Source organism: Pomacea canaliculata, linkage group LG1 (assembly GCF_003073045.1).
Source record: "Pomacea canaliculata isolate SZHN2017 linkage group LG1, ASM307304v1, whole genome shotgun sequence".
Classification (NCBI taxonomy): domain Eukaryota; kingdom Metazoa; phylum Mollusca; class Gastropoda; order Architaenioglossa; family Ampullariidae; genus Pomacea; species Pomacea canaliculata.
Genome location: NC_037590.1, coordinates 6,097,556 through 6,122,529, shown reverse-complemented (window position 1 = coordinate 6,122,529; position 24,974 = coordinate 6,097,556). Strand labels below are relative to the sequence as shown.

Below are 24,974 nucleotides of genomic sequence, written 5' to 3'. Positions count from 1 at the left end.
TCCACAGTCATGCAGGACACGTCCACACATCCCATGTGGCACTTCGCCTTATTAACCTCAACCTGTTTCAAGACTTCAGTCACACAGAGTTGGGTGATTAGAAACAAACAACAAACTTACATGGCCTTGCCAGAAATATCATGCTTCCCAAACTGTGCATAAAGATTAATTGAAACATCAGGCAAGACCCTATCGTTCACGCCATTAAGTGTGACTGATTCTTCAAGTATTGTCCGTTACCTCATCAACGAAGGCCATCGGCTTGATCACGTGACAGGCGTAACTAAGGACTCCTGCACAGTAATTCTATCTTGTCTTTATACTCGCCTTTCTTATTGCCTCTATTACATCCATATTCACTGACTTCTTTGCCAAGGCATCAACGGCGAAGAGAATGGGATTTTTATTTCGTCATTTAGCACATCTTTCAAATTAGTTGTTATCCAAGGTTTGTTAGTAGGAAATATCACAATAGTTTTACTTGCATTGCTGACTCAGTTATTGTGTATATTCCGTCTAGTTTGGTCTGCTGTAGCAACATGAAGAAGCTGTTGTGAGAAAAGTGAGTAGACACCCTTTGTTAACACTATATCTTCCTTCACGCAGAGCAAATTACGGATTTCTAGTGGCTTGTATACAAGTTCTAGTAGTACAAATGGCAAACAATCCATGTGTCTGACTAGATGTCATGTCTACATTTTTGTGTTCTTACGACATCTTTGCAGTTCAGGGTGAACTAACTAAACATATAATATTACACGTATGTAACAAATACAGAAAATTAAAGCTGGTGTTTTGGACCATGTCATTCCTAGTCCCGGACTAGTTAAGAGGAGAGGGATGGGGAAAGAGAGAAAGTCTGGGTTTTAAATAAAATGTATTCTTTGTCACAGTTTGTTGATCAACCGTTACATTTATGTGAGATTCCTTATCTCACCTAAACTTGTGTTTGTGTCTGGAGCTTTACATCCGTGCAATATAAATATTCGCAGGTATGACACAAAAATATGAGGTTCATATGACAGTCCATACCACAGCTGTGGCGTATTCATTCATACAACTGTCTTTGCCACACAGTCTGTGGAGAAATGTTCGACTTGTGTGACATTCCTTGTGGGAGTCTTTGTGTTCTCGCGCTGCGCGAGTTGACTCGTGAGTTTGATAAAGTGGCTCACGACTTTGACAAACTGGCTCACGACCTTGACAGACGGGCGCGGATGAGGAGGATCACGAAAGCCAGCAGACGGTATCCCACGAGGAGGGCGAAAAGTAGACCCACGTTCAGTGACATATCGTCCTGAAAAAGAGACCAGATTTGTTTTAAGGAGATGTGCTGAAACAAAGAGCAGCGAGAGTTGTATTGAGCAAACATCTTTAAAGACAGAGTCATCTTCATCATCATTATCCGTCACAACTCACCTTTGAGTAACTCAGATAGGTTAGAACGTCTGTTCCATTTTTATACAGACATTTATTGGCCATGCTGGTACTGTTGCCACTGTTACAGCCTGAAATAAATTAGACACAAAGTGTTTCAGCTTCATTTCCCTTTGGTACATTAAACGCAAAATAAAACATTAATATGTTTTTTGTATGCAGTCACTCCCTATATTATGTAAGCATGAACGTGTATTTATACGTTTTACACACACACACTATATTCGCTACATCTTTTTATAAATGTATAAATCTGTCTATCTATTCCTCTTCGTGTATCAGATTGCCCATAAAGTCCGCCACCGAAATGTATATACTATTTCTTATTCCCGAGATTCAGAATATTGGTACATGGGAATACTTGCTAAGTCCAAGGCCAAGAGTTTTATTGATAGTACGTACTTAGGGAATCAACGTGTTCCCATTGGTTCACAGCAAGCAGCTCATTTGCATACTTAAACCAAGATAAGTACTTCAGCCAGATGAAGTAGATGGGTATAGAACTGTCAAAAATAAAAATTAAAAAAAAAAATGACAATTTTATCTTCATTGTAATCATTTGATCCCATTCCATCCGAACTACAAATGTAGTAGAGAACAATTTTAAATGCAATATTATAGAGGTGAAATGGAATTCAGAAGAATCTGATGAAAATTGTAATTGTTGGTCATGAGGAACAGAGGGAGACGGTTAGATGCCAAGTTGCGAGAAAGTAACTTACTCATCATTGAGGAAGAAGCCACCGAACAGAAGCAATGGTATCATCATGGGTGGCGCGAGGGCCAAGCCCACGTTGACGTTAGGGGAAACCGTTGAGATGACGTAGCCTACAAAGCAGAAAGTACGACAACACTCCAGCAAATTAAGTTACTCGATCCTATGTTAGCTATAAATTTGTAATAGCATTGTGGTTGGGACGATGAAATGAGTGCAGGATAACAATAATGTTTGCGTGCTTTCTGTAATATTCGTGGGTCGGTGGAGACTGATGGTATTAATGCACTAAAAGAGTTTTGGTGTCTTAACATCTTGCATTTTAGTTAATGACATTGGATTGCAGATTACATTACTACACTTGTGACATGCGAGAATTTTCCCCACAAATTAGGCATTTAAAATAAAAAAAAAAACCCACTATCAGCCGTCTGCTCTGGGTTTGTCTCTTGTTTATGATCTGTCAACCTGCCCCCGAAAGTAAGCATGTATACCGTATATGCAACTGATAGCTTCCCTTTTTGAAGTATTATTTTTTCACGAACTATACCATTATTTAAATTAGGAATTATTATAGTGAATACATTTTTTGTGCATGAACTTTTCGATCAGACATAAATGCATGAGAGTTTGTAGTGTTCCAGCCTGGCAAAAAAGACATCTAGGACATTAAGAAAAAGCAGAGATGTACTTCTATAGAACAAAGGCTGGTGAAAGTCAAGGGAATGAGAAAAAGAAGAGATTTTGATGACAATACAGTTAGAGAAAGACGGAGAGAATAACATTTGTACTCTTGAAACAAGTTTTTATAAGGAAGACAACGAAATAAAGAAATAACAAATTATCCACTACTTACTACCCAAAATATTTATGAAACCTTCCGAAATTATTACAAGCAAGTGTGCAAAAAGACATTTTATTTGGAAAATGAGGTTTTGTGCCCATGTACAAAAAGAGTAAATATTCACCAAAAGAGACAGCAACATTGGCGACGAGGACGAAGACAGCTGCATTGATGATGTATGCCTCTCCTGTTCCATAAAGTCCTAAAGCAGCGAACATGAGAGAATAAGATTAACCTTAGAAACAAACGACAGTCTGTTCTCGCTCAGGATACAACGAGAAAGAAAATGCACGCACATAGCAGCACTGAATGAATAAATACAGATAAGCAGAGAGGCAAGAGAAGAGACAAAGTTCGTGGTAACCATAAAAAACCGGAACACAAAGAACTAGGTAATTATTAAAGGCAGATACAAGCACGGACAAAAGCAGATATAGAGACAAAGATTACGACATGAACAGAAGAAAATGTGAATAAAGTGAAATGTAAGGTTAGGGGCTGTCGCAAAAACTTGATGAAAGGAATAGAAACAGAAAACAGATAAAGAGAAAGGCATAGATGATAGGGGAGACAGAGACATCGATAAGAGCAGAGGTACAAATAACAAAACCATTAGTAGGAGCAACTTTGCATAAGGGGCACACGAATGATGTCATCCTACCCATCATCCAGTAGTCAACGGTGATGAACATCAGTGGAATCACGATGAAGGTTGGTAACTGACGGGAAAAAAAATGGAAAGACCAGATTTAGGGTCAGATTATTCTGCATGTCCTTCTTTATGAGAGATTTACTAGACTACCTCTAAAAAGATATGTTTGCTAAACTGAAAGATACAGTTGCTTTTGGTGTTCAGAGAAACATCCACAGTAGAGAATGCTTTGGATAATTTTCGGATGATCACTCTTGTCACAACTTCTGTGAATTTTACCCTATTGATGACTAATGTAACCATAAACAACATGACTGGGAGAATGGGGGCAAGGTAAAGAAATAATACAGTTATGTTTCTACAATAGGTCTATAAAAATAGTTTTGTAGCCTTGTTTATGCATACATTTACACAAAATTTACAAATTAAATAAAAACATACCTCTGCCAGAATTTTAGACAGGAAGTAGACATCGACCCTGTACAGTCCGGATCCATATTCTCGAAGGAAGATAGGCACTTCACTCGGAAAGGACTGTGAAAACAATTTCAAGATTTTAGCAAATGTCTGACCTACCTAAAGCACAAGTATTTAGACATAACTTTGTTGTCAAAGTCTATAAATTATGGTAAATCAAATGTTTTATTTTCTGTAAACCCAATTCAAGTGGTTACATATTAAGAGTTAGTGCTAGAGCTGTAATGAGGATAATTTATTGTAAAATGATGTATTTAAATACCGATGTACTTACGAGTACTAATGGCAGCGAGAATATTTTTTCTAAAATATTTACATTTTTAATTTAATGAGACCTGGGTGTACTTACGTTGACGACAGAGAACATGCAGTTGAACGAGAGGTTCAGGATGAGAATAAACATAGCGCCATTAATGTTCATGACTCCTTTCTGGTCGTAAGTAAGTCGGAGGTAGATAAGTCCCAGGGCCACAGCCACGACCTAAAAAACAAATCATCATCGTCATCACACAAAAAGAAACTTGATAACAAAATCTTACCGTAATAATGTCATGTACATTAAACTAAAAATAACGAGCAATGGCCAACGGCCAAGAGAACTCACGAGTAACCAGGACTCACCAGGTTCTGGATCGCACGTACGCGGAGCAGCACAACATCGCGGGTGAGAGAGACCCAACTCCTCCAAAAAACACTGAGAAACTGGCGGCCCCAGCTGGTCTTGTATCTGCCCACACACAGGGAGAGGAGGCGGATGTTAAAGGTTTTTCACGGTTTCAAGAGAGTTGAGATAAACACAAGTATGCTACACCAGGGCTTCTGCTAAGGCTTAATTCTTTGGGGTCCCAGGGACCCCTTCTTCAGATTTCTTAGGAGTCCCAGGCTAACTCTAAGGGATCCCTTTACAAAGTTGAAAAAAAAACAACAAATTAACTACTTTGTTCAACTGCCTTTCAGGCGCACAAAGCACTGTAATGTCTTGTCAGAAACGGCGAGATTTCTGTGCCATGAAGTCTGTGCAAGCATCTGTGATGAGCTTATGCTCACTGTACTTGAGGTGCTCACTTTCTTTCCGTTTCTGAGACGATGATTCTATCCACACTGTCAACGACATCTTGGAACTCTTCCCAGTAAGGGAAAAAAAAAATCTCAGCGCAAGGGAAGTAACTCTCACCTTGTAGCAGACGACAACAATAGATTGGGCTACGATGTCAGACACTACACTTACCCAATTTTGTATCTGTTCTTCGCCCAAATTTGAAAGGGTCCCCTGGGACCCCATTGACGAAAATTGAAGGGTCCTCCGAACTTTTAATGCGTACTGTACGCAATTTTTTGCGTAAGCAGAAGGCCTGACTACACACTCTAAGCAAAACCCTTCCAAAGGCAAACAAAAATGCCTTGACATCAGAAAACTTCAAAATATTTTCCTTTCAGAGAGAGAAAAAGAGAAAAAAATGACACCGTATTTTGGTAGAGATAGCTTCTTTTGCAACATATTTCTATTAAAAATTGAGTCTTTTTGTACAATATGTTAAAGATGCTTTATATAAGTCAAACGCCATAGCACATGCCTCACAGATATTGCAAGCACAATTTTATTTAGGTAGTGACAGCCCATACCGTCAACAACCCCGTTTAGATAATATTTAGTGAGATTACATTGTGTAGGTTTGCCTGTGAGGTCACAGACTAGGTCACTAATATATTACTTGCCTTGACTCGCTTTTCTTAGCATCTTCGATCTGAAAATTAAGGAACAGATTTAATATATCATTCTCCTCTATGCGCACAGTAACACAAATGTGCGTCTTTAATCACAAATTACATAGAAGGCATGCGCTAACATTTTTACCGATAAAATATACATAACAAACATAAATTATTTATAACATAAATCAATTCCACACACACAAGGTACTTACTAAAGTGTCTTGCCTCCTGAGGGAGCTGACTTGTTTAACATCTTTCATGATCTGTCCACCCTGCTCCGTTTGTACAAAGGTGTCGCATATGGCCTGTATTGTAAACAATTATGTATTAAAAAAAAAAGAAAAGAAAAAATACTTTATGGCAGTCAAGAAAGGACAAAACCAGAAAGGTAACAAGGGTTTTAGTAGCCTGAAAGTTGAGGTAGTAGGGGATGGTACTGATCTTGTATAGTTCATAGCATGCAAGCTCTCAAACCTGTTTGATGGCACTCTTATACTACTTAGCATGCTCTTACAATGCTTTCTCCGAGATTGTGGACATAGGACCATTTCTAGCCACAGGTGCGAACAAACATTTACTGCTTACCAGACTAACCACCAGGGTCCCATTTATATTACGAAAACAAGATAAACAATGAGGCATCCTGTCCTTCACCTTTGTATGACACCTATACTCACCTTGACTTTGCGTTTACATTCATCTTCCTTTCCTGGAACAATGGCCAGCGTCAACACGAAGAAGTCGGAAGGATTGAAGTTTGGTGGGCACACGAAGTTCAAGCTGTTTGCAAAGAGAAATCAAACTTGTTACATTTTTATGACTTGCCAAGCTGATGTAGGACACTCCTGGAAAGGTATGAAAAGAATTCCAGACAAATGTACTTCATCAGGACAAAGGTTTCTGTAGCAGCTTAGACATGTTGATGGACTGACAGAAACCATAGACAATGTAAGCAATCTTTTACAGGCTCAACCATTTTAACGATGAACGATTGAATCCTGTTACTGACGAAAAAAAGAAGGGTTTTCACCTGCTAAAAAATTCCAAAGCTTGTTTTGTGGAACCCATGAAGGCCACCCTACCCTCCGCCATCAGCAGAAGTCTGTAAAAAGGAAAATAAAAGACAATGATGATCAATGGGAGGGAAAGCTTAGGTTAAAAATATTTGATCAACGTTTTGCATCACTGACATTTCTCTAGGACTGAATATTTCCTCGCATTTGCTCCATTCTACTAAAGAAACACCACAGTAAAGAACACATCTTGATCCTCATTTTAAAAGGGCTCAAGCTCTTTTCTGTTATTGTTCTATTCAAAGACATATTTTCTTTCGATGGAAAGTCACGTGGGATGAAAAGTGCTCACTGATCAAACAAGGCGTATATCTCGGACGAGGGCTGGTGGATGGTACACAGGATGGTGCGCCGCCTGCTGGCCATGTTTTGAAGAGTCTGGACGATGTTCTGCGCCATGAACGTGTCCAAGCCTGACGTAGGCTCGTCACAAAACATGATGGGAGGGTTGGTCAGCATCTGTCACATGATGTCATTTGTGAAGTGAAAAGGTCTCGCGCACTAGGTGACCTTGTCTAGCGAAAGCCTTAATTATGTTAGAAGAAGACACTTTATCTAGATGATTTATAGTTAAAAATTAAAGATGTAAATTTACTTCTCTCCGTGAGGCCAGTATGTTCTTCTTTAAAAATACGAGGTGGAAGTGGACAGGAGAAAGAAGGACATCTTCGTTGTTACCATTCACGTAAATATCATTTTCTTAACGTTTTAGAAAATGTTAACTTTATTAATTTGAAGCATTCGAGTAAATGTCTTCACAGCAATTAGTTTTAGCTAAAGTATGACTCTCATAAAATAAGACAATGCAAGTGGTTGTTAGGAACATGGGGTTGTTGCCCCTGTCTGTTGTTAGTCAGGGATTATTGCCCTTACCAGTATATGAGTGTTTTTGCTGAGTCGTGGTTTCGCGTCAGAACCTGACGTCATTTTCTGACGTAATTTTAGATTGTGCGGGAAGTGAAAATAATTTGGAATACAGCAGACGACGGAGAAGATTTCTGGGAGAGAGGACGGGCGGAAAACTGAGGAGCGAGCTGACTGTAAGTGTGGATACAGAGACAACTGGGAGAAGGGACAAGGAGCGGACAGAGTGTCTGGATTGTCCGTTTTGGGAACTTGTGTGTTGTTCCAGAATATTTATTTGTGGTCGCCACCTAGATGTCGGCCAAGAAAGCATCTACCCCTTATAAGAACTGAAAATTGTGAGAGTTTTCAAGAAGAGAAGAACTGTCGAACTAATCAAGGTACGACTCTGTTAAGACGGAGAACATAAGAAGCCTACATCTGTGGATTTTAAGAAAGGACATGTAAAGGAAAAAGACTTATCGTTGTTCGATGTGTAGTCAGAAAAGGAGAGTGACTACGATCATTAACATTGGGATGCAGTATAGTGTAAGTGAAATTCAGGGAGGATTTTACCAGAAAATTTATTCTTGGGCGATCTCTTCGGACAGTGTGGAAGTATGAATAAGTGTGAATAACAGAAGCCCAACTGTAAGTAGCAATTTGAGAACTTTTTGAAAGAAAAACGGACGACCAACTTAATTAAACGACGCCGCAAAAAGACATTAATACCATGTTACACCGTATATGATTTTTAATAATGTTTGTGTCTAATGTTAAATGTTGAATTATATAAATCTTATTTGCCCACGACAAATCTCTGTGATATCTGTGTGAAAAGAACACGCGTGGGGACGTGCATACATGTGGCCGTCAGTGAGTTCGAGTGATGTGTGACGGTGTGTGAAATTGTGAGGAAGTGAACGCGTCCCTGACAGTGGTCCCCACGTGTCACAAAGCTGCTGTCTATTGTTACACAGTTTTTGAACTCACTATCACTTTCGGGTTCAGATTTTGTCACTCATTTTTGATCCATATCTAGAGGTATGAAATTTTCACCAGTGACAATGCAATATTAAATCACTTCCAGCAATCCTTAAGAAGTACAATAAGTTGTTTTTATTTTTATTTGTATGAGAACTTTTAGGTCGAATTAGATGAGATAGATAACTGCTGCTCTAGGACTTTTAAAAATAAAATAATTAAACATTTTTTAAAGCACACTTTTGTTTGAAATGCAGTAAAAAGGGTAAAATAATATTAGAACTGGAAACACTACAGGACACCCTACACATTCTGTTTTAAGTTACATGTTTTAATGAAAATCACAAGAACTAAGGAGCAAATATTTTACCGTTTAAGTGGCTTTCAAATGAAAAGTGAGTTTTAAAAAATAGTTTTTTTTACTTATTTTATTTTGAATTTAGTTTAAATGAGAATGGAAAAACGTGTGCTTATTGTGAGTGGTTTTTTGTGAGTGTGTGGGTGTGTATGTGGGCGACTCCTGACAAACGCCTTTTCTTTGATGTAGCGGCGTCGTTGACGGACTCCACTCTTGTAAATGATAAGATTAGAATGATAGAAAAGAGTAATTTTTGATGCCTGGTGTGTGTGCTTGACTGCAATGGAGAAAGAACCTGACCTTTTTCTCCAGTGCTGTGTAAAGTCCTGAACAGACTGATAGTGTCAATGATTTATGTGAAACCTGTTCAGATGTGTATGCCTCAGTTTTAATTTTTATTTATGTGTTTTTATGTATAGTTAAGTAAGCTAATTATCTTGCTTGTTACTTATTTTTTCCCAACATTATGTTTATTTCTTAAGTTCTTACTTTTGTTGGTGTAGATATTTGTAGAGCTGTAGGTGAGACCATAGATGTCTGAAGGTTGAACAATGCACGTTACACACACTTACCTCGCAGGCAAAAGACAGTCGCTTCAGCTCTCCTCCAGAAATACCTCTTTTTTGTCCAGTTGACCCCACCTGGGTCTGGGCACACTTTGACAGTCCCATCTATTTTGTACAACAATATAAAATATACAGGCACACGCACACAGAAAACACAAACACACACACACATACACAAGGACAAAAAAACATTGTTGTTGCTTCTAGTGATGAAGTAAGTGCACGATGAAGTAAGTTTTCTGGAGATTTTTTTTATCACATGTTCAACGATATTTGCTAAATTCAGAAGGATCTTAAAAGTATGGGGCTTTAGGGCACTTGGAAAATTTGACGACTGAACATTGTGTGGGTGAGAATGACCTTTAGGTGGCTCTGTGTTTATAACTTATTTAGAAAAGGTAGATTGCAATGATTGTATTTCATCTGAAAGACCATTATGAAAAACTATTTAAATCGGTCTTTGAAATGCATTGGAGAGGTAGCCGGGACGAAACTGAAAACAAAACAATCTCACCTCTTTGATAACCTCTTCAACCTTGGCAAGTCGGTCTTTGGTTTTATGTTTTTGTCCATTCTCAGCATTGCCTGAAAAAATAAATTTATTTCGATTTCGTTTTAGTCATGAAAGCGTATCCCAACAATTAATGTTCAAACACAATTCAATAGTATTTTACAATTATACCACACCTGGATTAGAGCTACATTTAAAAAAGAAAATGAGTGACGATGATCAAGCAGATGTGCACACGTGATGTTTGAGAGCAGACAACTGTGTGACTCACCCTGAATCTCAGGGTCTCACGGACAGTCAGAGTTCCGATGAACAGGTCGTCCTGCTGGACGTAGCCAGAAATGTTGCGGATGCTGCTGCCCAGGCTGACCCCGTTGACCTTTACTTCCCCTTGCAGCACATAACTTTTCAAGTTGCGGCAGGTCAAGACGTTGAGCAGTGTGGACTTTCCTGCACCACTAGCGACAAGTTTCAGTTTTGTAACTAACTTACAAAGCAAACAAACAAAACATGTAAGCAAATTATTTAAAATGAAACTTTAATCTTATGTGGTTTTAAACAGCTAACATGCACAGTTGAAGTAAGCTTTTTTAAAAGTTAGAAAATATGTTATTCCAGATTTGAACTATCCTAGCGTTAAAAATATCAAAGAGGGAAGACGAAGTAGTTTAACTCAAGATCTTTTGCTGTTACCTGGCTCCCATGATGGCCATCAGCGTCCCTGGCTTTACTATGCCCGACACTGTAACAAGATAATTAAGTGGGTAAGTGTGTGAGTGTAAGTGATTATTTTTATTTTTATTTATCACACTTTTCAGAAATGAAATCGCACCTCATACTTGTTAATAGAAAACCATTTGCCGGTGGCGATATCCGAACTCATGATTCAGTGACAAGCACTTTACCTCTTTGCCAGCGAACCGCTTGAAAATAAGAATAAAAAAGTTACAACAATGAGGAAACAATGAAAGAGCGGGAAGATGAGGTGACATGACTTACCATTGTCAATAATGATTTTGCCGCCCTTCGACTGGGTTTTCCCAGGATCAGGAACCGGAACTGCGGCGTCTCCTACAGTTCCCTTGCTTGACTTCTGACCCTTCTTCCCCTTGACTCGCACCGTGATGCTCTCCCAGGACAACACAGCCGGTATTATCACGTGATCATGGTCCAGAGCGGGAGGTCGCTGTAATCCAACTCCGTTGGGCATTTTGTTTTCATGGATATCTGTGATGGAAGAATAATACATTGTGTCCTCTGTACGAGGTGTTAGATAACTCTGGAAGGCCCTTTCTTCTCTGTCGTCATGGCTTCGGATCTGAGACATGCCTTGGTCACCGAAGCCACGGTTTAGGAACTGGCCTTGGTCATTGTAACCCCGGTTAGGGAACTGGGCTTGGTCGTTGTAACCTCGGTTAGGGAACTGGGCTTGGTCGTTGTAACCTTGGTTAGGGAACTGGGCTTGGTCGTTGTAACCTCGGTTAGGTAACTGGGCTTGGTCGTTGTAACCTCGGTTAGGTAACTGGGCTTGGTCGTTGTAACCTTGGTTAGGGAACTGGGCTTGGTCGTTGTAACCTTGGTTAGGGAACTGGGCTTGGTCGTTGTAACCTTGGTTAGGGAACTGGGCTTGGTCGTTGTAACCTCGGTTAGGTAACTGGGCTTGGTCGTTGTAACCTCGGTTAGGTAACTGGGCTTGGTCGTTGTAACCTTGGTTAGGGAACTGGGCTTGGTCGTTGTAACCTTGGTTAGGGAACTGGGCTTGGTCGTTGTAACCTCGGTTAGGGAACTGGCCTTGGTCGTTGTAACCTCGGTTAAGGAACTTATCTTCGTGGTTGTAGCCTCTGTTAGGGAACTGGCCTTGGTCACCGTAGCCATGAATTAGATGCTCACCCTTAAGAGGAGAGTAAACTACAATTTCGCCGTTTTGATTGGCTGAAGAGTCCATCTTGGCTGAATCAGATCCAAAATTAATCTGAGATCAAGAAGCTTGAAGCTTGACCTGCCCAGAGAGACACGAGACAAATTGTCTTACAATCTTTATCTTCCCCTAAAAGTGAACAGCTACGAACCAGGCCATTTTTTTAGAGGTCATCTCAACAAGGCAAGACAAAATTTCTCCGACATTAATCTTTACCACAAACTTGCTGGATCAACATACTATACACTGGTAAGCAAGAGTTAACAGACTTTCACAACTGTGGCCGGTTAGGAAGGTAAGTTATATTCTACTGCCGTATGTAAAACCCGTATAAGGAGGTAAGGAAGCAGAAGATTAGACAGCTCACATTTTTGCACTACTCACAGGTAGCACATCCAGGTGTTCAAATGGGTCATAAAGGTAGTGAGTAATGATTCAGGAGTAATTTAAGCTGCCTGTAACAAATGGGTCGTTGACAATGGCGCAGTGGAGAAATACAAAGAAAAGGCGCACGCACGTACACAGAGGCACACACTCTCTCTCTCTTGTTCTTACACTAAACCAGGAAGATTTTGATGACAAATATTCCGACAGAATTTATGGAGTTCTCTATACATCTTTAGTCATTATGGTCAGAGGAGAGAACAATCAGCAAACAACTCTTGTAATGAATATGATTGTGAGGTCAGCAGACACGTTGAACTCTTTGCTACATTATATAATCGAAAGAATAGTTCCTTTTTTTCCCCTGCTGCCAGTATTTTTAGCCATTTAAACTAGTCATGGTGTTCTAATACATGGCATACCCCGGAGGCTTTTTCAATGATAACTAGTGTTTGTACTGCGGAATAGACTTTCCCTTCGTAAGAGCAGTATCAATAGTAAATACCACCGGTGGCAGCAAGAAGAAGAAATAATAACTGGACATCATCAACAATCAACTGTAACCAATACCAGCGACATCACGGCACAGCATCTTCCCCCTCACTCCAACACTTACCCTAGACCCTTACCCTTCTCACATTTTTGATCACTTCGCCACGTATACCCCGGGTCCTCAACTCTAAGTAATGAAAAAAAATCTCTTTACGTGAAAGCACACTTTCATCTCCAACATCAGCGGCATCACCACTAACAAAATTTTCATTATCCTCATGTCAAGGATTAGTAATAAAATAGAAAAATTTTTCCGAGTGCAGCAAAACTTTCATGAACTATTTTCTCGTTCTTTTTAAAAAGTACAGTTTACATAAGGTTAGTAATTAGGAAAACAAAACACTATCGCCGTGTATTCATTAAATGGAAAAAGTACAACTTACTGATGTCTCACTAAGATATTCAGTGCTGAAAGTCTTGTGAAAATCCAGTCTCCTATGATAGGGGTTGCTTCATGATACCTGCTGAATGATCTGGTTTAGCGAAGGTTTACACTGAGACAAGCGACACGTGAACGCCGCGCTTATAAAGATCGCCGAGTACTGCACGTTCCGGGTGGCTGACAGGGCCACAGACCTCTGTATGGTGCACGTGATAGCCACTTGTGTAAGTGATACTTTATAGCTTTGTCCCAGCTGTAGGACATATTTTTCATCATGCAACAGTTGACAGCATTTTTACCTGTCTTCATAGTGCGAGTCTACTCAATGGACCGTAGTTAAGGGACTGACGTGGACATACTTACTAGACTAAGGGACTGACACTGCTTCCTGATCACACTGGCTTGTCCCCTCACCTATCTCCCTCTCGATAAGCCTGGTAAAGAAATACCTTTTACATTTATGGGAAAGGGGAAACTTTTCGTTCCACTTGGTGAGTTTTGTTTGCTTTAATGTCAGAAAAAAGAACTTGCTGGCAGTTGGCTTGTTTCATTTTGTGATTCAAAGTTTATAGTGCACCTGCCAGTGAGCAATTCATAATACCTGTTTTTTATTCAGTTAAATGTTGCATGTATGTTTACGTATTCCTTCTTTTTTTATTTTTCGTCTTGTGTGACGGTGATAAGTTCTTCCTTCTTTCTTCTTCGTCTTTGCAATTGATAGCTGCAAGATCATTTGTTGATGGTGCTGTTGTACACACCTCGTGCATTCCTTTTGTAGTTTTGTAACTTATTTTGTAGCTTATTTTTTGTGGAAATTCAAACACTTTATGTTCATCCAATCATAATCAACTCTCCTTTCTCAACTAACTTCCCCTGTTTAACGGTTGAGGATGCACAAAGGAAGCCTCACATCATGGCTGAAGCCTAAGACACCATTAACCTCAGTTCTCTCTATGGAAATATTTGCAGTCATGCTTACATCCCATAGTTTATGGTGTGTGATGGCATTTATGACAAGATACACTGCAGATCACACACTCGGCTTCACACATGAGCGTGTATGGATTTGTCAGGTTAAAAGTGTAACGTATCCTGCTTCACAAATCACCGAAGAGACGGTTGGCTTTCAACTGTCCTCAAGATGAACCCAAATCACAGTCAAGCATGACTAACAGTGCAACATGTTGCATGTTATTATTGTACCTCTTGACAGTGTAACTCATCTTTTTTAATCACCCTGTTCTTGCTATTTTATGGTATATGCTAACATATTCTAAGGTCAACAGTCCATAACTGTTCATTTACTGCAGTTCACTTGTATACTTTGGCATTATCGATACATTTGTCGTGTTTAATGTCAATCAAAGCATCGACCAACCCGAACAGGTCCTGTCTATAAGTTCTTCTCTTGTACAGAAGATAGTGGTAGGACTCTTCAAGTATTGTCCGCTACCTGATCAACGAAGGCCATCGGCTTGATCACGTGACAGGCATGACTAAGGTGTCATGCACAGTAATTCTATCTTGTCTTTATACTCGCCTTTCTTATTGCTTCTATTACATCCATATTCACTGACTTCTTTGCCAAGGCATCAACGGCGAAGAGAATAAGATTTTTTTGGCACCCTTTGTTTACACTATCTTCCTTCACGCAGAGCAAATTACGGACGACACACTTCTTAACTACTCAATAATTTATTAACACCTTTAGTAACGCACAAATATATCAGGTCAGCCAGGACGATTTCTAGGCACCAGAATATTTACACTTCTCAATATAACCTGACATATTTCCTGAAATGTTGACACTAAGGGAAAAACACAGCCTTTCTAAGACATAATCACAAAAATAGTGAGAGAAATAGAGTTCAAATAAATTAGTCCACCAGATCAAATTCTGTCTTAGAAAGGCTTCAATCTACCAACTATCCTTCCTTTCGAGACATGATAGTCACAACTTCTGCTTAATGCGTTTTCCTTCCTCAGGCACGCACGCGCGCTCGCATACACACAATCAGATGCTTACTAGGACTTTACTGAGGCCTCCATCTTTAAACGGTAAAAAGTTGTACTTTCAAACGTCTCTACACTATATGCTATCAAACGGTTTGAAACAGCTACAATTATTTTGTTCCATTGTTTTCTAAGTGGCTTGTATACAAGTTCTAGTAGTACAAATGGTAAACAATCCATGTGTCCGACTAGATGTCATGTCCACATTTTTGTGTTCTTGCCACATCGTTTGTAGTTCAGGGTGAACTAACTAAACAGATAATTTTACAGATATGTAACAAATACAGAAAATTAAAGCTGGTGTTTTGGACCATGTCATTCCTAGTCCCGGACTAGTCAAGAGGGGAGGGATGGGGAAAGAGAGAAAGTCTGGGTTTTAAATAAAATGTTTTCTTTGTCACAGTTTGCTGATCAACCGTTACATTTATGTGAGATTCCTTATCTCACCTGTACATGTGTTTGTGTCTGGAGCTTTACATCCGTGCAATATAAATATTCGCAGGTATGACACAAAATCTGAGGTTCATATGACAGTCCATACCACAGCTGTGGCGTATCATTCATACCACTGTCTTTGCCACACAGTCTGTGGAAAAATGTTCGACTTGTGTGACGTTCCTTGTGGAAGTCTGTGTGTTCTCGCGCTGCGCGAGCTGACTCGTGAGTTTAGACACACGGGTTCGTGACCTTGACAAACTGGCTCTTGACCTTGACAAACTGGCTCACGACCTTGACAGACGGGCGCGGATGGCGAGGAGGAGGAAGGCCAGCAGACGGTATCCTACGAGGAGGGCGAAAAGTAGACCCACGTTCAGTGACGTATCGTCCTGAAAAAGAGACCAGAGTTGTTTTAAGGAGATGTGCTGAAACAAAGAGCAGCCAGGGATCCCTGAGACTTGTAGTTGAGCAAACATCTTTAATGACAGAGTCATCTTCATCATCATTATCACCACCACCACCGTCACATCTCACCTTTGAGTAACTCAGATAGGTCAGAACATCAGTTCCATTTCCATATAGACATCTGTCAGCCATGCTGGTACTGTTGCCACCAGTACAGCCTAAAATAAATCAGAAATACAGTGTTTTCGTTTCACAAAAACCAACAGCATTTAACCCATTTTCATATGAAACTGCACACACACCCACACACTACATTTGGCACACCTCTTCGGATAAATGCTTTTTCGTATTCTCGAAGTCCAACACATAATAATGATACACAGGAATATTTGATAAGTCCAAGTTCCAAAGTTTTATTCATTACCATCATCGGGAATGCAGAATAAATTTCATTCATTAATTGTAAAAAGATTTACAGAAAGATACAAACGGTATTTGAAAACTTACAAACACGAACAGCATGTCAAACAGACTCTGAAAGCTTTATTGAAATTATCACGAGGAAAAGCTTGTCAAAAGCTTTGTTACAGAATACCGCTGAAGTAAAATATTTATGACTAGTTAATGAAAAGTAATTATTGCCATTCAAAGTTTTACGAAGTATGTAGCTAATACATACTTAGATAATCAACATTTTCCCATTGGTTGACAGCAAGCAGCTCATTTGCATACTTGAACCAGGATAAGTACTTCAGCCAGATGAAGTAGACGGGTATAGAACTGTCAAAAATAAAATAAAACGAATATTGCATCTTTAGTGCTATGCCATTCACGATCCATTCAAATGACTCGAACCTATCCCAAAACAAATATGCCTAATTGAAGTATATTCATCTTTTAAAACCAGTAAACCATAATTGAAAACGCTGTTGACACTTGGCAATTAAGACTACAGACATCTTGTACTTGTGATTACAGAACATTCAGCTGTGAACGAATTCTTACAAATGGTCTTGTGGTACAGAGGGAGAAGGTTGGAAGTGTCAGATGTACTTACTCATCATTGAGGAAGAAGCCACCGAACAAAATTAATGGAATCATCAAGGGTGGGGCGAGAGCCAAGCCCACGTTCACATTCGGGGAAACCGTTGAGATGACGTAGCCTGCAAATCAGAATGTACGACCGCACTCCAGTGAAAGCTAATTGCGAATTTAAGTATTAATAATAGTGCTTAGGTGGAATGTTGATAACAATTTAAAATGCACCTGTAATCGCTTGCAATTAAAACATTAGGAAAAGCAGAGGTGCAGTACGTTGCTTAGAGGAAAGGTTGTTAGAAGTCTCGGTGATCGCAACAAAAAGATAAGTGTATTAAAATAATGTCTTGTATATACATAAAACACAAGTGAATGAATACTTACCAAACGAAACAGCAACATTGGCAACAAGAACAAAGACAGCTCCTGCGATAATGTATGCCTCTCCTGTTTGATACAGTCCTGGAAAAGTGAACATTAAAGCATAGCATAAAAGTTCTTGCACAGACACAAGGAAAACATGAATACAGATACTTAATAGCAGTGAATAATATACAGAAATGTAAACATGTAAGAGTAGAGACTAGACAAAAGCATCGAAACATAACAAATCCAGGGACTGATGAGCGGCAGACACAGGCGTAGATGGACACATGCACTGACGAAGGCAGACATAATGACAAAGAGGATGACTCAAGCAATGAATGAATACACACAGCAGAGTTGGTGAGAGGGACAGAAATCGGAAGAGAAAAAGAGGGAGGCATTGATGAAATGGCGGACAGGCACGGCACAGGCAGAAGCGCAGAGATAGATAGAGAGAGAAAGAGACATGATGATACAAATGGTCATAAAGATGGATAAACATTCAGGAAGATGCAAGTATAAAATAACATGAAATTAAAAGTTCAGGATGCATTGCTTTATGCCTGCATGTCGTGTAGTGTATGTTGTGATGATGGGCAGCCCAGACTAGCAGTGCAACAATTTTGTATCTTGATGTCAACATACCTATCATCCAGTAGTCAACGGTGATGAACAGCAATGGAATCACGACAAATGTTGGCAACTGGATGAAAAGAATAGAAAGCTCGGATGTTTGGTATGGTTAGGTTAAGGTACTTTATGTACAGATTTCGTGGACATACTTACTAGACTAAGTCGATGATAATAAAAACAAAGGTGATGTGATGGTTGAAAAAAGATAAAAATAAAACTATGGCAATGTCAATGATAACCTCTGTAACACTGACAACCGTAATTGTCTGAATTGTAACATGATAAAACAGTACATTCATCATCAGCTGTCAGTCTGGCAAATAAAAGACATCAAGATTTTTGTAGAATTTGTCTCGATACAGTATAAACTTACATGAGATCAACAGTGGAAATTAAAACATACCTCTGCCAAAATTTTGGACAGGAAGTAGACATCAACCCTGTACAGTCCAGACCCATATTCTCGAAGGAAGATGGCCACTTCATTCGGGAAGGACTGATTGAAAAAAAAAAGAAATCTTAGACCTTATTGCAGCCATCTAAAATTGTTAGCCTACCTAAGTTGAAATATTGTCACAGCATCCTTGAAAGTTGATAAATCATATTATTTTTTCTGCATGCGCCACATGTGTGACCCTTGGAATTGTATCTTTACAAATAATTTGTTTTGAAATGTTGCAGTTCACTACAGATGTGCTCCCCTAGCATTAAATACAGCAAAATTACTTTTTTAAAATTCTGCTTTTCTTGTCTAATGAGAGAGGATGCTTACGTTGACAACAGAGAACATGCTGCTAAAAGAGACATTCATGATGAGAAGGAACAAGCGCCATTGAGGTTCATGACTCCTTTCTGGTCGTAACTAAGTCGTAGGTAGATAAGTCCCAGCGCCAAAGCAATCACCTAGAAGACAGATCATTATCATCAACCTATATAAAATAACCCATCGTGCAAACAAGTTCGTTACATGAGGTTTGTGCTTGACAGATTAATAAAGAATCTTGAATCTTGCTATATCTTTTACAACCTAATTTGTCACCGATGGAATGAAAGACATGGAAATGGGAAATGTGTGTCAGTTCTAAATAATGAGACTTTACCACTGGCGGGATAATGAGAACTCAAAAAGAAACTTGATAAGAAAAACTAATCTTATATACACAAAACTAAAAATAACGAGCAATGACCAGCGGCCAAGAGAACTCACGAGTAACCAGGACTCACCAGGGTCTGGATCACACGTACGCGGAGCAGGATGACATCGCGGATGAGAGAGACCCAACTTCTCCACAAGAGACTGAAGAACTGGCGACCCCAACTGGTCTGGTACCTGCGAAAACACAGGGCAAGCACCCGAATGTTAAAGGTCTACCTCATGTCAACATACAATTTTGGTTTCAAACAAGTTGACTGAGCACTGGAGAGGATTTATAATAGCTCACAAAATCCGAGTAAGAAAGCAAGGTGTAACCTTACAAATATCTGTAAGCTTTTGGGGAAACATTGTGTTAGTGGTGTTTTATATAAGGCAAATGTCACTGCATAAACCTTAAAAATTAATGTGGTACATAGGAGGCCATGTCAGGATATACTTTCACTAACACGTACGCAAGGTATAATACTTTAGTGACACTACGTTGTATCGGATTTTTTGGCCTATGAGTCACATATCTTACCTCGACTCGTTTCTTCTAGCATCTTCAATCTGCAGATTGAAAACAAATACAAAAATTAAATATTTCGAGCTTTTGCACCTGCAGTAACACAAATGTAGGGATTCAGTCACGAACTACATGCAAAAGCTTGCGGTAACATTTGTATATAGATTAAATATACATAACATACACAGTCCACTAATATGCGCGCTCACTGACACACACACACACAAGGTACTTACTAAACTGTCCTGCCTCCTGAGGGTGCCGATTTGTTTAACGTCTTTCATAATCTGCCCACCCAGCTCCGTTTGTGAAAACGTATCGCATATGGCCTGGATTGTGAGGAAATAAAAAAAAAATTAAATAAAAAATAATAAATTAGGATTAAAGCCGTTTTTAACCTGGAAAATATCGTCGAACGGTTGACTAAGTTTAGCAAAATTGAATATAAAAATAACCGAAAGTGGTGATCATGTGGTGAACGCCCAAGACATTAGAGCTTTGGCCAAGAAACAAACTTGTTTACCAATACAGTAAGAGTTTAAGGCCGATCAAAGGCTTGATGCATGGATTGCACGACACCGATACTCACCCTGACTTTGTTTCTGCATTCATCTTCTTTTTCTGGGACAATGGCCAGCGTCAAGACGAAGAAATCAGAAGGATTAAAGTTTGGTGGACACACGTAGTTCAAGCTGCTCGAAACGAAAAAAATCTACCATCAGTAAGACATAATAATAATTTATATAAGAAATGTAATGAACTGAAATTTTGCAAGGATAATAGATTGACAATGATAAGAGTTCCTGCCAAGAAACAATAGACAAGCTAAGCAATCTATTTTGGGCATAACCCCGTTGACAATAATCAATTCAATACTGAAACAGGACCATTAAAATGGAAGGTTTTTTTACCTGTTAAAAAATTCCAAAGCTTGTTTTGCGGAACCCATGAAGGCCACCCTACCTTCCGCCATCAGGAGAAGTCTGTAAGGAGGAAAATTAAAAACATCTAAGACCATAATTATATAAAAAGATGGGATGGGGCAATTCTATGCTAAAGAAAACACTTTATCGACGTCCTAAATCATCCACATTTTTCCATAACAATTTTCATCACTCCATCCTAGTAAAACGAAAACCACAGAAAAAAGCAGTAACCCTGATCTTCCTTACACAAACACCCGAGCTCCTCTCTGATAATACTATACTCAGAGACACATATTCTCGCAATGGAAAGTCAAGTGGGATGAAAAGTGCTCACTGATCAAACAAGGCGTATATCTCGGACGAGGGCTGGTGGATGGTACACAGGATGGTGCGCTGCCTGCTGGCCATGTTTTGAAGAGTCTGGACGATGTTCTGCGCCATGAACGAGTCCAAGCCTGACGTAGGCTCGTCACAAAACATTGATGGGAGGGTTGGTCAGCATCTGTCACATGATGTCATTTGTGAAGTGAAAAGGTCTAGCGCACTAGGTGACCCTGTCTAAAGGCTTCAAGTATATCAGGAAGAAACTTTATCTAGATCATTAAGGTTAAAGTACAAATATCGTAAATAAAATCAGCAAAGTCTGGCAGCAGTAAAATTACTTGTCTTCGTGAGACCAGTATGTTTTTCCGACGTGGATGTAGATAAGAGAAAGAAGGAAGTTCTCTTTGAAAAAAAAAAGACAACTATGAACCCTTGTTTTAACATTAAAGAAAGAGAAAAGCATTGAATCAAAAAATGCTAACGAACAAATATTCACTACAATTTTAATTAAAATATGCCCCAGTGCACAACAATCATAAATTCAGACAATGAAAGAGGTCGTCATAGATAGCATAGTTAAGTATGATCAGCACCCATCACCCACCCATCGACACCCACCTCGCAGGCGAAGGACAGTCGCTTCATCTCTCCACCAGAAATGCCTCTTTTGTTTCCGCTGGACCCCACCTGGGTTTGGGCACACTTTGACAGCCCCATCTATTATATACAAAATAAAAACACACACAAGGCTTTTACTTCTATTGATCAGGTGAGCTGAGAAAAAGGTTAATGTGAAATGCTAACATAAGGTTTATTTATTTTGAGCAGTTTTTATTTCAGAATTATGCATGTTAACAGCTATAACTGAGTGCTTGTCCTGCCGCTTACTCTATGAATTTTGCCGACTACAGCATGACCACTAATACTTTCTCGTATTGTCAAAAACAGCCTTTATGCGATGAAAGCTTTATGTTGCTTCATCTAATTTTATTAGTAAAGGTAGATTGGACTAACTCCTCTCCTTTTGAAAGGCTATTATAAATTACAGTCATCAATCGTGCTAGAGAAGTAAAAGTGACATAATTAAAAACAAATAAAAAATAAAACAATATTACCTCTTTGATAACCTCTTCAACCTTGGCAAGGCGATCTTTGGGTTTCAAACTCTTGTCCATTCTCAGCATTGCCTGAAAAAATAAAAAAAAATTTTCAAATGAATTTTACATTATGGATATCCGAAAAATGATTGTTTAAATATGCCAAAATAACTCAATATCATCTCAAACATTCCTAAAAATTCAAAGATATTAAGATCACGTTCTCTGGGTCACTGTCTGCCCTGACTTCGCAACCAGAGGAATAGGAACAGTTGTGTTCAGGGTCAGAGTACAGTTGACGAGCAGATGGACACACTGGCTCGTGCACATGTTATATTTGCGGCAGACAACTGTGACTCACCCTGAATCTCAGAGTCTCACGGACAGTAAGAGTTCCGATGAACAGGTCGTCCTGCTGGACGTAGCCAGAAATGTTGCGGATGCTGCTGCCCTAGGCTGACCCCGTTGACCTTCACCTCGCCTTCCAGCATGTAATTTTTCAAATTGCGGCCAGTCAAGACGTTGAGCAGTGTGGACTTTCCTGCACCACTAGCGACGAGAAAGTAGGCAAACAAAACAAATAAACAAAGACTTGTAAACAAAACATTACTCTCTAGTCAAATAAAGCTTGTAAGTGCTTTTAAATAGCCTTGTAAAGGTGGTTTTGTGGTTTTAGAAAAGTAGATATTTCCAGATCTGAGTGAAGTTTGCGTTCAAAAAATAAAGTCAAAGGTAAATGAACAAAGTAGTTTTGCTGTTACCTGGATCCCATGATTGCCATCAGCGTTCCTGGCCTGACCATACCCGACACTGTAACAAAAGATACAATTGAGTGTGAGTGTGTTTGTGAGAGAGAGAATTTCCTTAATGGAAATTAAACTTTTGTGAATTATTTGTCATTATTCTTCTTTACCGCATGCTTCCGGTGGCAGAGTTATCTCCCCTGCGATTTGTTGCAAGTAGAGCTCCGTTTGCATAATCCATGATTCGGAAACTAAAGCTTTACCACTATGGTCCTGGGTCATTGACTGACCGATGGTTGAGACAGATAGAAAAAGATATGGGGACAAGATAGAAAGACAAAAGATAGAATTTCAAGAGCAAGAAACGAAAGAAACAGAAGATCCTGAAGCTAGAATAAGAGAAAAATATACAGTCTAGCTTTAGAGTGAACAAAAGAAGGCTGGATTAATCAACAGAAAAAGTAAGGATGTACAAACAGAATAAACACACATAACTTAAGGATATGAAAGCAGAAAAAAGCGTAAGGCAAGGATATACAACAGAATAAACATTAAGCATAGGCAGACAGAAGAAACACGAGAGACCAGAATATGTAGACAGAAAATAAATATAAAGTAGGGATATGCACAGAATAAACATGAGGTAATATTTATCTATATGATATATGAGGAATAAACACTATAAAGGAATATCTATATGAGGAATAAACGCGATGAAGTTGAAAGAAGAAGTAAATAATAAAAGAGCGGGAAGATAAGAAGACATGACTTACCATTGTCAATAATGATTTTGCCGCCCTTCGACTTAGCTTTCTCAGGATCAGGGACCGGAACTGTGGCGTCCCCTACAGTTCCCTTGCTTGACTTCTGACCCTTCTTCCCCTTGACTCGCACCGTGATGTTCTCCCAGGACAGCACAGCCGGCACGATCACGTGATCATGGTCCACAGCAGGAGGTCGTTTTGATTCGACTCCGTTGGGAATTTCTTTTTCTGGGATTTCTACGATGGAGGAATAGTAATTTGTGGTCGAGTTCTCTGGACGAGGTTGTGGATGCTTCTGGAAGAGTCTTTGCTCTCTGTTGTCATAGCTCCGGCTCGGGGACTGGTCTTGGTCGCCGGAGCCTTGACTGAGACTCTCACCTCTGAGAGGGGAGTAAATTACAACATCACCGTCACGACTGGCTGCAGGGTCCATTTTGGCTGCAGGTCAGATCCAATATAAAGTGTGAATTCAAGGACTGCAGCTCAAACCTGTCCAGAGAGACACAAGAACAAACAAAAAAGGTACTTTTAATACCCAGAGCTAGTCCAATCTGAATGAGACCATCTTATCTACCAGAGTCCGAGAATAGCTCTGTCATCCATCCTTCACGATAAACCTGCCGTCAACAGTGCACATGTCCTAGAACACACCCTGAAAACACAACTTACCCGACATCCAACACTGTGGGTGGTTAGGACGATTGACTGTATCATACTGCTGTGTGCTGCAATTCTCGAATTAGACTAACGGCGAAAGGTATGGCAAAGGACAGGTGAGAATAGATTGAGGCCGACATTTCTGATGCAAGCTGCTGGCTGGCTGCTTATCGATCTTTGATCGACCTGAATTAACCTTCTTGTGGATAACACGGTGTGTAGTGACACGTGTAATGAACCTGATGGGTACACACAGACCGCTGACAATGGAGCAGTTGAAGAACTACTGAGATGTGCAAAATTAAAAAACCAACTAACCAACCAACCAACAAACACCCACTAAATCAGAAAGCATTTAAATCTAATTCCATCCAGCGGTAGAAACCTTCAGATGTATGCACCTACAGCTACCTGAGGTCAGTGGAGAGAACATTAAGGTCAGCAGTCAAAGCTCTTGCATGACTGAGGTAAAGTTGACATCTTGTTTGAAACTTTTCGCT

At 39.6% G+C, this 24,974-nt stretch overlaps 2 protein-coding genes across 2 annotated transcripts; both read right to left on the bottom strand.

Annotated features, from left to right (window-relative positions):
* Window positions 1-385: 385 nt before the first annotated feature.
* On the bottom strand, window positions 386-13,825 carry LOC112571453 (protein white-like). Its single transcript, XM_025250435.1, is given in 21 exon segments — window positions 386-1,297; window positions 1,420-1,508; window positions 1,840-1,940; window positions 2,160-2,265; window positions 3,121-3,198; window positions 3,658-3,715; window positions 4,090-4,182; window positions 4,475-4,606; window positions 4,747-4,852; window positions 5,842-5,870; window positions 6,051-6,143; window positions 6,516-6,618; window positions 6,869-6,940; window positions 7,204-7,370; window positions 9,669-9,767; window positions 10,177-10,217; window positions 10,220-10,247; window positions 10,445-10,631; window positions 10,867-10,915; window positions 11,173-12,172; window positions 13,773-13,825. Coding segments are annotated over 20 exon segments (2,682 nt in total). The 5' UTR covers window positions 12,119-12,172; window positions 13,773-13,825; the 3' UTR covers window positions 386-1,192.
* A 1,263-nt stretch (window positions 13,826-15,088) lies between these two features.
* Window positions 15,089-24,702, bottom strand: LOC112571464 (protein white-like). The gene is given in 23 exon segments (XM_025250446.1): window positions 15,089-16,249; window positions 16,395-16,483; window positions 16,945-17,045; window positions 17,323-17,428; window positions 17,688-17,765; window positions 18,315-18,372; window positions 18,706-18,798; window positions 19,075-19,130; window positions 19,133-19,205; window positions 19,527-19,632; window positions 19,979-20,007; window positions 20,200-20,292; window positions 20,553-20,655; window positions 20,875-20,946; window positions 21,224-21,369; window positions 21,371-21,391; window positions 21,832-21,930; window positions 22,329-22,400; window positions 22,672-22,759; window positions 22,761-22,859; window positions 23,072-23,120; window positions 23,827-24,306; window positions 24,487-24,702. Coding segments are annotated over 22 exon segments (2,160 nt in total). The 5' UTR covers window positions 24,251-24,306; window positions 24,487-24,702; the 3' UTR covers window positions 15,089-16,144.
* Between the last annotated feature and the right edge of the window lie 272 nt (window positions 24,703-24,974).